The sequence below is a fragment of the Nannobrachium achirus genome (assembly GCF_963921795.1).
Source record: "Nannobrachium achirus genome assembly, chromosome: 2".
NCBI classification, from domain to species: Eukaryota; Metazoa; Chordata; class Actinopteri; order Myctophiformes; family Myctophidae; genus Nannobrachium; species Nannobrachium achirus.
In genome coordinates, this window is record NC_137811.1 from 41,938,907 (window position 1) to 41,950,905 (window position 11,999).

The 11,999-nt window shown below is 43.2% G+C and overlaps 1 protein-coding gene across 1 annotated transcript; it reads left to right on the top strand.

Annotated features, from left to right (window-relative positions):
* Positions 1–7,103: 7,103 nt before the first annotated feature.
* Positions 7,104–8,468, top strand: LOC308295318 (cytochrome b-c1 complex subunit 2, mitochondrial-like; the record flags this gene model as incomplete). The annotated part of the gene is made up of 1 exon (XM_080738365.1): positions 7,104–8,468. One exon carries the CDS (start codon positions 7,104–7,106, stop codon positions 8,466–8,468), a length of 1,365 nt encoding a protein of 454 aa, XP_080594491.1.
* Positions 8,469–11,999: the final 3,531 nt, after the last annotated feature.

The following is an 11,999-nucleotide window of genomic DNA, read 5'->3' on the forward strand; positions in this document are numbered from 1 at the left end:
GTGTGTGTGTGTGTGTGTGTGTGTGTGTGTGTGTGTGTGCGCGCGCGCGTGCGTGCGTAACTCACGTCTCATGTTGCTGAACGTCGCTCCATAAAACAACAACAAACAATATTTCCAAATAAAGTCCATAGGAGTCGTAGATATGGACAACACTTGTCCATCTAAGGATAGCATTTCTAGTTCCCTTTATAGAGTTTAAAAGACCTATTCCACCGGAGCTAGCCTATTAGCATGGACGGACCTGCACTGTGTGTGGATGGAGGAACACGCAGTGGCGTCAGTTCAGAAAAAGATAAGGTATGGCAACATGACTGGTGACACCAGTCATGTTGCCATACCTTAGCAACAGGCATGATACATTTATTTTAAGAAGAAGTACATTATAATATATCATTATATATACCTTAAATATAATTATAATACCTTGTTAAAGTGACCATTTTGTTAAGTTTGCATTTATTTACTGTAATTTACCAACATAATAACCCGCACAGATAGACAAAGAGACATTCATGGATTCATATTCAGAACTAACTTTTTATCTTCCCCCCTGGACCCAGGGTATTGCCATACCCAATTGACGCCCCTGGGAACACGTGTTGAAAAAAAAAAGGAAAAAAAAGCGTAATTTAAATACATTTTGTATTATTAATTGTACTCGTATCGGTACTCGGTATCGGCGAGTACTCAACATGAAGTACTTGTACTCGTACTCGGTCAGCAAAAAAGTGGTATCGGGACATCCCTAGTTGTCTTTGTTGAAGAGTTGGTCATCAGGTTGTAAACCTTCAAAACAGAGGGTTAACAACCTAGCCATTATCAGGCATGTCTTTTAAATCACAATGTTTTTAAATAATTCAAGTAGTAAACGTCTTCAAATAAAGTTTTTAAACATTAAGTATTGTGAAGTCTGAACCCAAACCAGCACACGGAAACAGTTCTCAAGGTGAAAACGCAATAAGCGTTGTTTTATTCAATGGGGCGTTCCCCTAAAACATGAAATAAAGTTCTTCCCAAAACCGGGGCTTTTAACTCAAAATATGCTTCTTTCCAGAACTTAACAAACAGGGGTTACATTCGAAACATATGTTTCACAGTATGCCGTTGCTTCCATTAACACATGCCATTTCTCTTCCAAGACTCAGATGCAGCTCCTAATTTGCCTACAATGGGAACAGATAGAACCACCATTAGCAATGTGGCAAAATACAGAGCAAATGTGCGACAGAGGAGAACATAGTGGAGTTTTGCTTACTGCTCGATGGAAGAGTCCCTTCGAGAGCCAGCTACACAGTGAAGCAGAGCTCGGTGGTTAAGAGCAAAAACATTTGGATTGCCTGACTCGGAGAAGCTGTGTTGCGGCCAGGTGCTGACAAATCAAACTGATTGCAACAAGCAGCCATCTTAGCTGCTGCATTCTGGGAAATGTAGTTTTTCTGAAAACCAAACTAAGCCATCAGTTAGATTCAGTTCACATGCACGCACGCACGCACGCACGCACACCCGCACACACACACACACACACACACACACACACACACACACACACACACACACACACACACACACACACACACACACACACACACACACACACACCTGTGCCTAACCATTCTGCATTAGAGGTGGGATTTATGGCTCTTTGAAGTGAGACAGTACCATCGATCTGGCTCACTGAAAAGAGCCGTTCAAAAGACTGGCTCATTTGGCTCCTTGTATATTTATATATTTTTAAGAAGAATTTGTTTAAACATGAATCCACAAGGTGGCACCACATTCCTCTGCTGACAGTTGAGATCACAATTTAGTATTTACCCTTTTCATAAAATGTGTGTGTAAATTAAGCTACCTTGACTTTTGTTATTCATAAAACACCAAAAAAAAAACAAGCAGGCAACAATGAACTCGCTCCTCCTCTCTCTCTCTCTCTCTCACTCACTCACTGTACTCAGTCAGTACTCAGTGGAGTAGCAAGGAGATGTTGAATTGGGGGGAGGGGGTCTCCCCCCAAATGAACGGATCTCTACTGCGCGAACCGGATCCCAACGTTCACTTCAAAGAGCCGTTCAAAAGGTTTGATTCGTTCGCGAACGTCCCAGCTCTATTCTGCATCTAGCCTAAGGACCAGATCATGGGAAAACCCTACTCACGTCAGGGTGGGGGGTCCCCAGTTCAAATATGATTCTTTTTGGTTTCAGTGATATTTGGACTTACCCTCTACGGTAGTTCATCATGAAAATGTTACTTTGCATGTATGTTTTAGAGGCAGAAGAATAATTTGCATACAACTTGCAATGTTGATTGAACTATTAAAAAAGCATGTTTCAATGTTTAAAAAATCCGATCTGACAGATCTTTAGATATTGGTCCAAAGTTCATGTAAAAAAAGTTCCGTGCACATGACGCGAAAGTTCCGGAATAAAAGCGGGTTTAAGTGTTTTACGAACTGCTCCAAAAGGCGGAAAATCGAAGGGCGGAGCTTACTTAACAAAGACACAGATGTCTTCAGCTTGAGTCAAGGCACGCGTGTAAGCAAGTTGCATGTCTTCAAACCAAACGAGGCATGACTTATGCCCCTTTAAAGTTTGAGTTTTCAAACGCTTCGTATAGCGCCCCCCTTTGGCCAATTGGAGTAAGATTGCTTTCAGTGATATTTGGACTAATCCTCTACATATTTGCCAAATGCCATGAACGTGTCACTTTGCATGTATGATTTAGAGGCAGAAGAATAATTTGCATATAACTGCAACATTGAGTGAATTATTAAAAAATAATGTTTCGCTTTAAAGAAAATCCGCCTGAGTTTTCAGACCGTATTGGTCCAAAGTTCATGTAAAAAAAGTTTCGCGCACATTACGCGAAAATCCCAGGAGGAGATACATTTTTACTGTTTTTCATATAATTCAAAATTGTGGGAGAAGTAAAGGTCAGAGGTCAAAAGTCAGAGCGTAAAAGTTGTTCGGCATGAGGAGACGCATAAGTGTATACAGGTTCCATTGCTGTACCTGAAACAGGGCATGAGCTAGACCAGTTCAAAGTTTGCACTTTCGAAGGCTTCCTACAGCGCCACCCTTTGGCCGATTGTTGCGAGCTTCGCGTTTTAGCCGTTTGGCATGGTCCTCTGCCATACTGCCATGAACGTGTCACTTTGCAGTATGATTTAGAGGCAGAAGAATAATTTGCATGAAACTGCATTATACGGTTAATTATTAAAAAATAATGTTTCGCTTTAAAGAAAATCCGGCTAACTTTTCAGAACGTATTGGTCCAAAGTTCATGTAAAAAAAGTTTCGCGCACGTTACGCGAAAATCCCAGGAGGAGATACATTTTTACTGTTTTTCATAGAATTCAAAATTGTGGGAGAGGTAAAGGTCAGAGGTCAAAAGTCAGAGCGTAAAAGTTGTTCGGCATGAGGAGACGCATAAGTGTATACAGGTTTCATTGCTGTACCTGAAACAGGGCATGAGCTACACCAGTTCAAAGTTTGCACTTTCGAAGGCTTCCTACAGCGCCACCCTTTGGCCGATTGTTGCGAGCTTCGCGTTTTAGCCGTTTGGCATAGTCCTCTGCCATACTGCCGAGTTTCGTAAAAAGCGACTGCACGGTCTAGCCGCTAGAGCAAAAGTGGCGGAATAATAATAATAATAATAATAATAGTGATGAAGTCCAATAACAATGAGTGGCCAAGGCATTGCCACTTCGTGGCCTTGGCCACTAATAATAGTGCTGAAGTCCAATAACAATGAGTGGCCAAGGCATTGCCACTTCGTGGCCTTGGCCACTAAATATAGCTGCAAGCAGCGATAAAGTGGCCAAGGCAGAAAAAAAAGGAAAGCAAAAAAGCATCAAGGGAAAGCAAAGAACAAATCAAAGAAAAACTGGAAGCAGTGTTCTTCCGAACAGGTCTCCGGCAGGTCAGGTGTTTTTTTTTTTTTTTTTTTGGCCTAGTGGTGACTATAATAGGCCTATAGGTACATGATATCATTGCAATCCTTGGAAATCACAACATAGGTGTAGACATGACAGTTTGTATTATAATGCTTGTTTCAGGATTTATGATGCAAAATACATTATTTAGTAATGGCGGATATTAAAATACGCATCAAGGGGGGTTGGGGGACATTTATAGGAAGGCTCCATATCAGACATTGTTCAAGGAACCAAACTGTAAAGTCTACCAAATGTCATGGTATTATGCTAATTTAAACCCCAAGCGGGATTCGATCCAACGACCTTCTGCATGAAAGGCATATGCCCTGACGACTACACTAGGCAGCCACAGGATCTGTTAACCATGTTTGTTTAAAAAAAAAGTTCTATGTAGGCTGAGTGCCTTGATTTTATTGATTTATTTTTTATATTTTGGAGGCTTGGGGTGAAATCAATCTGAGTAAATGTAATCTGAGTATTTCTGACATTTTCGAGTGATCATATTTTCTTTTACTCAAAACCGAAAAAAACAGCCGGTAGAGAAGGGCTCATTTTAAACATGAACGTGATCTGGAGTTAGATCAGACGTGTCAACATTAAAGAGTTTGACATATGCACATGCCATGGGCATCCAGGATGTTAACATCAACTCAACCCGAAGTGGGGTTTGAACTGCCAACCATCCGTATACCAGGCACAGGCACTGACCACTACACTACGGCAGTCACACATTTTGGACCTGTCATTTAAAAAAAAAAAGAAAAGAAAAAAGAAAAAGTTTCATGTAAATCTACAGTAGTTGTGGGGCTCATTTTAAACATGAACGTGATCTGGAGTTAGATCAGACGTGTCAACATTAAAGAGTTTGACATATGCACATGCCATGGGCATCCAGGATGTTAACATCAACTCAACCCGAGGTGGGATTTGAACTGACAACCATCCGTCTACCAGGCACAGGCACTGACCACTACACTACAGCAGCCACACATAATGGACCTGTCATTTAAAAAAAAGAAAAGAAAAAAGAAAAAGTTTCATGTAATGTACTTGACGCCTTCTTTCAAAATGATATAGTGCCCCCCTTTGGCCAATTGGGGTAAGATTGGTTTCAGCGATGTTTGGACTAACCCTCTACAGTAGTTCATCATGAAAATTTTACTTTGCATGTATGTTTTAGAGGCAGAAGAATAATTTGCATACAACTTGCAATGTTGATTAAATTATTAAAAAAGCATGTTTCAATGTTTAAAAAATCCGATCTGACAGATCTTTAGATATTGGTCCAAAGTTCATGTAAAAAAAGTTCTGTGCACGTGACGCAAAAGTTCCGGAATAAAAGCGGGTTTAAGTGTTTTACAAACTGCTCAAATTGGCGGAAAATCTAAGGGCGGAGCTTACTTAACAAAGACACAGATGTCTTCCGCTTGAGTCAAGGCACGCGTGTAAGCAAGTTGCATGTCTTCAAACGAAACGAGGCATGACTTATGCCCCTTTAAAGTTTGAGTTTTCAAACGCTTCGTATAGCGCCCCCCTTTGGCCAATTGGAGTAAGATTGCTTTCAGTGATATTTGGACTAACCCTCTACATATTTGCCAAATGCCATGAACGTGTGACTTTGCATGTATGATTTAGAGGCAGAAGAATAATTTGCATAAAACTGCAACATTGAGTGAATTATTAAAAAATAATGTTTCGCTTTAAAGAAAATCCGCCTAAGTTTTCAGACCGTATTGGTCCAAAGTTCATGTAAAAAAAGTTTCGCGCACATTACGCGAAAATCCCAGGAGGAGATACATTTTTACTGTTTTTCATATAATTCAAAATTGTGGGAGAAGTAAAGGTCAGAGGTCAAAAGTCAGAGTGTAAAAGTTGTTCGGCATGAGGAGACGCATAAGTGTATACAGGTTTCATTGCTGTACCTGAAACAGGGCATGAGCTACACCAGTTCAAAGTTGGCATTTTTCAAAGGCTTCCTACAGCGCCACCCTTTGGCCGATTGTTGCGAGCTTCGCGTTTTAGCCGTTTGGCATAGTCCTCTGCCATACTGCCGAGTTTCGTAAAAAGCGACTGCACGGTCTAGCCGCTAGAGAAAAAGTGGCGGAATAATAATAATAATAGTTATGATGAAGTCCAATATCAATGAGTGGCCTTCGGGCACTTCGTGCCTTGGCCACTAATAATAGTGCTGAAGTCCAATAACAATGAGTGGCCAAGGCTTTTGCCACTTCGTGGCCTTGGCCACTAACAAGACAAGGGAGGAGTGGCTAATGATTCCAGACAGTGAGAGTTGCTGCATGAGCGAAGAATCACTCCAGAAATTCAGAAGAAAGTAAACAGGAATACAGGATATATTATAATACAGTACACACTGTTCATTGATTGAACTCTCTGATTTTTTATATATATATTTTTTTACAATTTTATCAATGGTATTAGCCATCTATAAATGCACATACATGTAAGTCATGCATAACACGCACACCGCCTGGCCTGACTGATCGATTGCAAGCGTCGCTGTCGTCATGATACTGTACTATCTGTCTCTGTCCCTTGTATGCCTACTGTAGGCCTATATATGGAAATGCCTGATGTGTCGTGACATCATAGTGCTCACTTTGCATGATATCAAACGCAGTGTTTGATACCATGCAAAGTGAGCACTATGATACCAGTTCAGGAGTTCACGTGTGTCGTGTTTGAATCACGACACACATGCACATCTCCTTGTATGGGCAGTTCTGTCCGTGACATCAGCTGTGGTGATGTCGGCCTCTGCATACTTTCTATGACGTTAGTCTCGTGCTCATACGGACATATACACAAAGCCAGACGTAGGAGCTGTTAGTACCGCTGAAGAATCATCCACAGTCTAGTGCACTAAGTACTGTACTCTGTGACAACAGCCGACAACAGGTACAACTGGTACAACGGGTATTTCATAAGTGGAGGAAGCATGCGTTCCCAAAGGGAAGTGCCCTATAGTTGCTTTTAAATGAACCAAGATAAAACGATGTGGATCTCAGACTTCATATGGCCAACCTGTGACGTTAGTTATTTATAATGTATCTATGACGTATGAATCCAAATTTGGAGTGCGAGCCATGTTGACTGTCACTATAAAAAATTAGGTTTGATATTCTGATGGTCCTGGCTGAAGGAGACAAGGCACATGAAGGGCGTTCGGGTAATAAGTCAATTACAGAGGAGGCTTTTCTCTGCCCAAGCTGCCCGTAAGGTTGAGGCAGAAGGAGCCACTGACCATGGAAGGTTTGAGCCACAGGAAGTGCAGGTGACCACTCTGCCAAGCGGGCTGGTGATCACTTCTTTGGAGAACTATTCCCCAGCCTCCAAGATTGGAGTGTTCGTCAGGGCTGGCAGTCGCTATGAGACCCCAGGCAATCTGGGGGTTACTCACCTCCTGCGACTGGCTACCGGCCTGACAACTAAAGGTGCTTCAGCCTTCAGAATCCGCCGCGGCATCGAGAAAGTTGGAGGCAAGATGAGCGCGACGGCATCCAGAGAGAACATGATCTACACTGTGGACTGTTTGAGGGATGACGTCGATACAGTAACGGAGCACCTGATCAATGTGACCACGGCTCCAGAGTTCAGGCTATGGGAAGTGTCAGATCTCACCCCCAGAGTGAAGATGGACAAGGCCCTGGCTGCTCAGAGCCCCCTGACCGGTGTGATCGAAGGTCTACATGGAGCAGCCTACAAGAACGCACTCTCTAACTCCCTGTACTGTCCAGACCACATGGTCGGCAACATCCGGCCTGAACAGATGCACCACTTTGTCCAGAACAACTTTACAACCGCACGGATGTCTCTTGTTGGACTTGGCGTAGACCATGCGGTGCTGAGGCAGGTTGGGGAGCAGTTCCACAACATCCGCAGTGGGCTTGGAACCACAGGAGCTGTGTCCCGGTACCGCGGGGGTGAGGTGCGTCAGCAGAGCTCCAGCAGTCTGGTCCACTGTGCGGTGGTGAGCCAGTCGGCGAGAGCGGGGACCCCCGAGGCCCTGGCCTTCAGCGTACTGCAGCACATCCTGGGGGCCGGCCCCCGCGTCAAGAGGGGCTCCAACGTCACTAGCAAACTCGTCCAGGGCATCTCCAAGGCAACCAGTGACCCCTTTGAGGCCACTGCCTATAGTGAGAGCTACTCCGACTCTGGTCTGTTTGGAGTCTACACTGTCTGCCAATATGCTACAGCCGGTGATGTGATCAACGCTGCTCTGGCGCAGGTGAAAGCTGTTGCCGACGGTGTGGTCACCGCTGCTGACCTCAGCCGAGCCAAGAAGCAGCTGAGGGCTCGGTACTTGATGTCTCTGGAAACTTCTGAGGGATTGATAGACGCTATGGGCACCCAAGCCCTGTCTGGAGGAGTCTACATCAGTCCTGGCACTGTCACAAAGAGCATTGACAACGTCTCCCTCACTGATGTTGCCGATGCTGCAGAGAAGTTTGTGGCCGGCAAGAAATCCATGGCGTCCAGTGGCAACCTTGTGAAGACACCCTTCATTGACGAGATCTAACTTTCTCCCTGCCACCCCCCATTCTATCATATCGTCGTTGTCGGGCAGAAACCTCTTATCTCCAAGTTTCAAATTTGTATGTTCTTTCGCAAAGTAAAGCCCTGCTTCATCACACAAGGCCGTCGCGGAAAAGTAGTGAAAACAGCCTATCTACAAGCACACAACGCCTCGACAACGACGATATCCATCTGTCCTTTTAAACGGCACAACAGACTTGATTCTGTTCTGTTTCACCAAAAACATGCAGTGAGTAGATACATGAACGGGTCCCACCCAAATTTAGAATTTAGAATTCCCTGATATCATTCATTAAAGGATGTGTAAAGGTGACTCTCCACATAACAGATTACAAGAGACTCTATCCAACTCCAAGACACTTTTTCCACAGAACAGAATACAACAGACTAACATTTATCTAAGATTTAACTAGTCTGCAGAATATTGTTTCGCACATGACATTTGATGATTACTGATTTGATTACCACACGCGCCTGTGTGGTAATCAAATACATACCAACAAATAAATAAAAATAAATCACCATTACACCAGTGCAGTTGCCTGGGCTTGTTTTCCTGTTAATTTGTGGTGCGGCGGAGAGCTGGCTTAACACTGGTTTCCTTCTAAATTGGCCAATAATGTATTCAATGTCATCGCACCAGTTTCTATACAGTTATGAAATATTAGCAGTCCTCTCGTTTGTCCCCTTGAACTGTATAGTTGATGTAGGTAGATATTTCAGAAAGCATGAAACAGGTGGTGGAAGTACCAGGTAAGCTTACTGGTGGTGTGCACGAGACATTCCACACTGATCGGATCAGCAGTTTCAGAGATTAGCTCCGGACAAACACACAGACAGACAGATGCACACGCTGACAGACAAATACATACACAGACCCTCTTATAGACCGCTTGCCTCATGCAGAGCAAGCCTGTACTTTTGTATATAATTCTGATAGGATGTTATGTACATACTGACAGACACACACATGTGAGGGAACGACTTCCTCAGGATGTTGCAGTAATATGATCTGAGCTACTCTGGTGGGCCAGTGATAAAGCTGCTCTGTGTGTGTGTGTGTGTGTGTGTGTGTGTGTGTGTGTGTGTGTGTGTGTGTGTGTGTGTGTGTGTGTGTGTGTGTGTGTGTGTGTGTGTGTGTGTGTGTGGGTGGGTGGGGGTGTGGGTGTGGGTGTGTGTGTGTGTGTGTGTGTGTGTGTGTGTGTGTGTGTGTGTGTCACTAAGGCCAGGGGGTCCACGGGTGAATGGTCCAACCTCTGCTCCCTGACAGAAAGTTGGGAGGGAGGGAGAAGGAGTATGAGTGCTGAATGCATAGTGATGATGTGTGTGCACTGTGCAGTTAATTCCATTATCTACTGAATCAATTGTAAACATTTAAATAAAATAAATCTATACAGGGATGTGCTTTGCTCAACTATGTGCAGACCAAAGAAATGCTAATTAATAAACACATTTATTTTGGGGAAATCGAAAGTTCAGCTTTGTCCGACTCTGCTATGCTAGTGTTCAATGCCCATGTGCAATTTCAGACTGATTGGCCACGCATTGTGGAGACAATCTATGACTGATGGACAGACTTTTGTCTAATGTACAGTCTGATTGCTCACTAGCTTTTGTTATAATCAGTGTCTAAAATCACTTCTTAAAATGTTATTAAGTCAGGAACACTTAAGGGTGTTCAAATTAGATTTAACCATTTATTGCAACAAATTGAATTCAGTTATACTTGCCACTAATGGCTATGATCTTTAAAATGTTCCCTACATTTTGTTAAGCAGCATGCTAAGCAAAATAACAGAACGCTACACAAAATCCCCCTTGAAAACTTGAATGCTTTTAGAGTTAGGTTAAGGTTTAGGTTTAGGGTTAGGGTTAGGGTTAAGGGCACTGCATGAACTAACGCAATCCAATTTTGTTTTGCTTTCAACTCTCTGTATTTATTACTGTTTCTCTCCCTATGTTTAATTTTCATTTAATACAAGCCTTTATTTAAACTCAAAGCCCATTGAGGGAGACTGTCCGGTGGGGCTGAGTGAAATGTGTATGTCTTAAGCACACTGTTTAGACATCAACTGGACTATACCCCTTTCGATCTGACAATCTTTGTCATTCTCTTCCCTGGCGGTTGTCTCTCTTTCCCTTGCAACAGAATATTTTCTCTATTCATGTGTCTTTCTTTCTGACTGTCTTGTCTCCTAACTGTCAGGATCGGGGCCAATGATGTCTCCAGACTTTGGCATGGGCAGCTTCAGGGCATTCTCCTTCTCCCTCCTCACCTTTCCACTTCAATCTCTCTCTCATCTTATTGTGACAGGACTTTGGAGTGCCTTTTTTCTGAAGCGCAGGTGATGGGCAGTATTTTTGATCTGGCAGCCCTTTGGACAACATGTGGCTCTAAGGCCTTCAGAAATAGAGATGGTGCACAGCAAGACCTGGAATATTAATTTAACACAAAAGTGAAAATCTTTGCACTTTCAGAGTTAGATTCACACTCTAGATTTGTGTGGGTCTGTGTGGGTCTCTCTCTCTCTCTCTCTCTCTGTGTGTGTGTGTGTGTGTGTGTGTGTGTGTGTGTGTGTGTGTGTGTGTGTGTGTGTGTGTGTGTGTGTGTGTGTGTGTGTGTGTGTGTGTGTGTGTCATTCAGGACTACGCCACTTTTTTGTGTTTCTGATATCACCAGGTGAGAGACTGACCTCTGACAGAGGCACTAGAGTGCAATAGCAAGTCAGATTTCAAAAAGTAAACTGGCTTTGAGCTCTTGTTGAGAGTGACAGAGAAAGAGCCTACATCAATATTATACTAGTCTTGTGGATCCAGATGATCAGAGATGTCCACCAACTGATACATCTGGGGAAATCTACATTCAATGAATGGGTGTGGACACCGGAGAAAACCAGCAGCAACAAACCTATGCTCCCTAATTTACAAACCAATCCTGATACCTTCTTACATGAAGGCACACACACCCAAAAGTGTTTTGCATTGGTTCAATTGATACTGTAAAAAAAAAAAATCCAAAACAAAACATCTGGCTACATGACACCAGCTTTAGTTTTGCAACACACAACTCAAGTACGGATGTGGACAACAATGCAATGTCGCTTAAGTCAACAATTCAACTCAGTGAGACTCAACATGATGCAATTAACAAAACATTTTGGCCAAAGCAATGTTCCACTGGGGTTGGACACAAGTCAGGCAGGCATCGGGCGGCATCAAAAAATGAACCGGAGCGAATTTTGAGGCTGGACGCTGTCACCGAACGCAGCGCAACGTCGGTATAACAGTTTAGACGGTAAGCATGAGTTATCTTTCTACTATAATAGACAGGCCAGCTCCTGGTGTTGTTTAAGCATGTCATTGATAGACTCTCACACCACTACTTCTACAGATTCCTCCTTTCACACATACATCGCTGCATTTCCCCCCTACATTCCTAGCTGCTTTCCCTGAACGTATTGTACTTGCACGATGTACAATTAAACAAAACAATAATTTAATGCTATGACGCGAA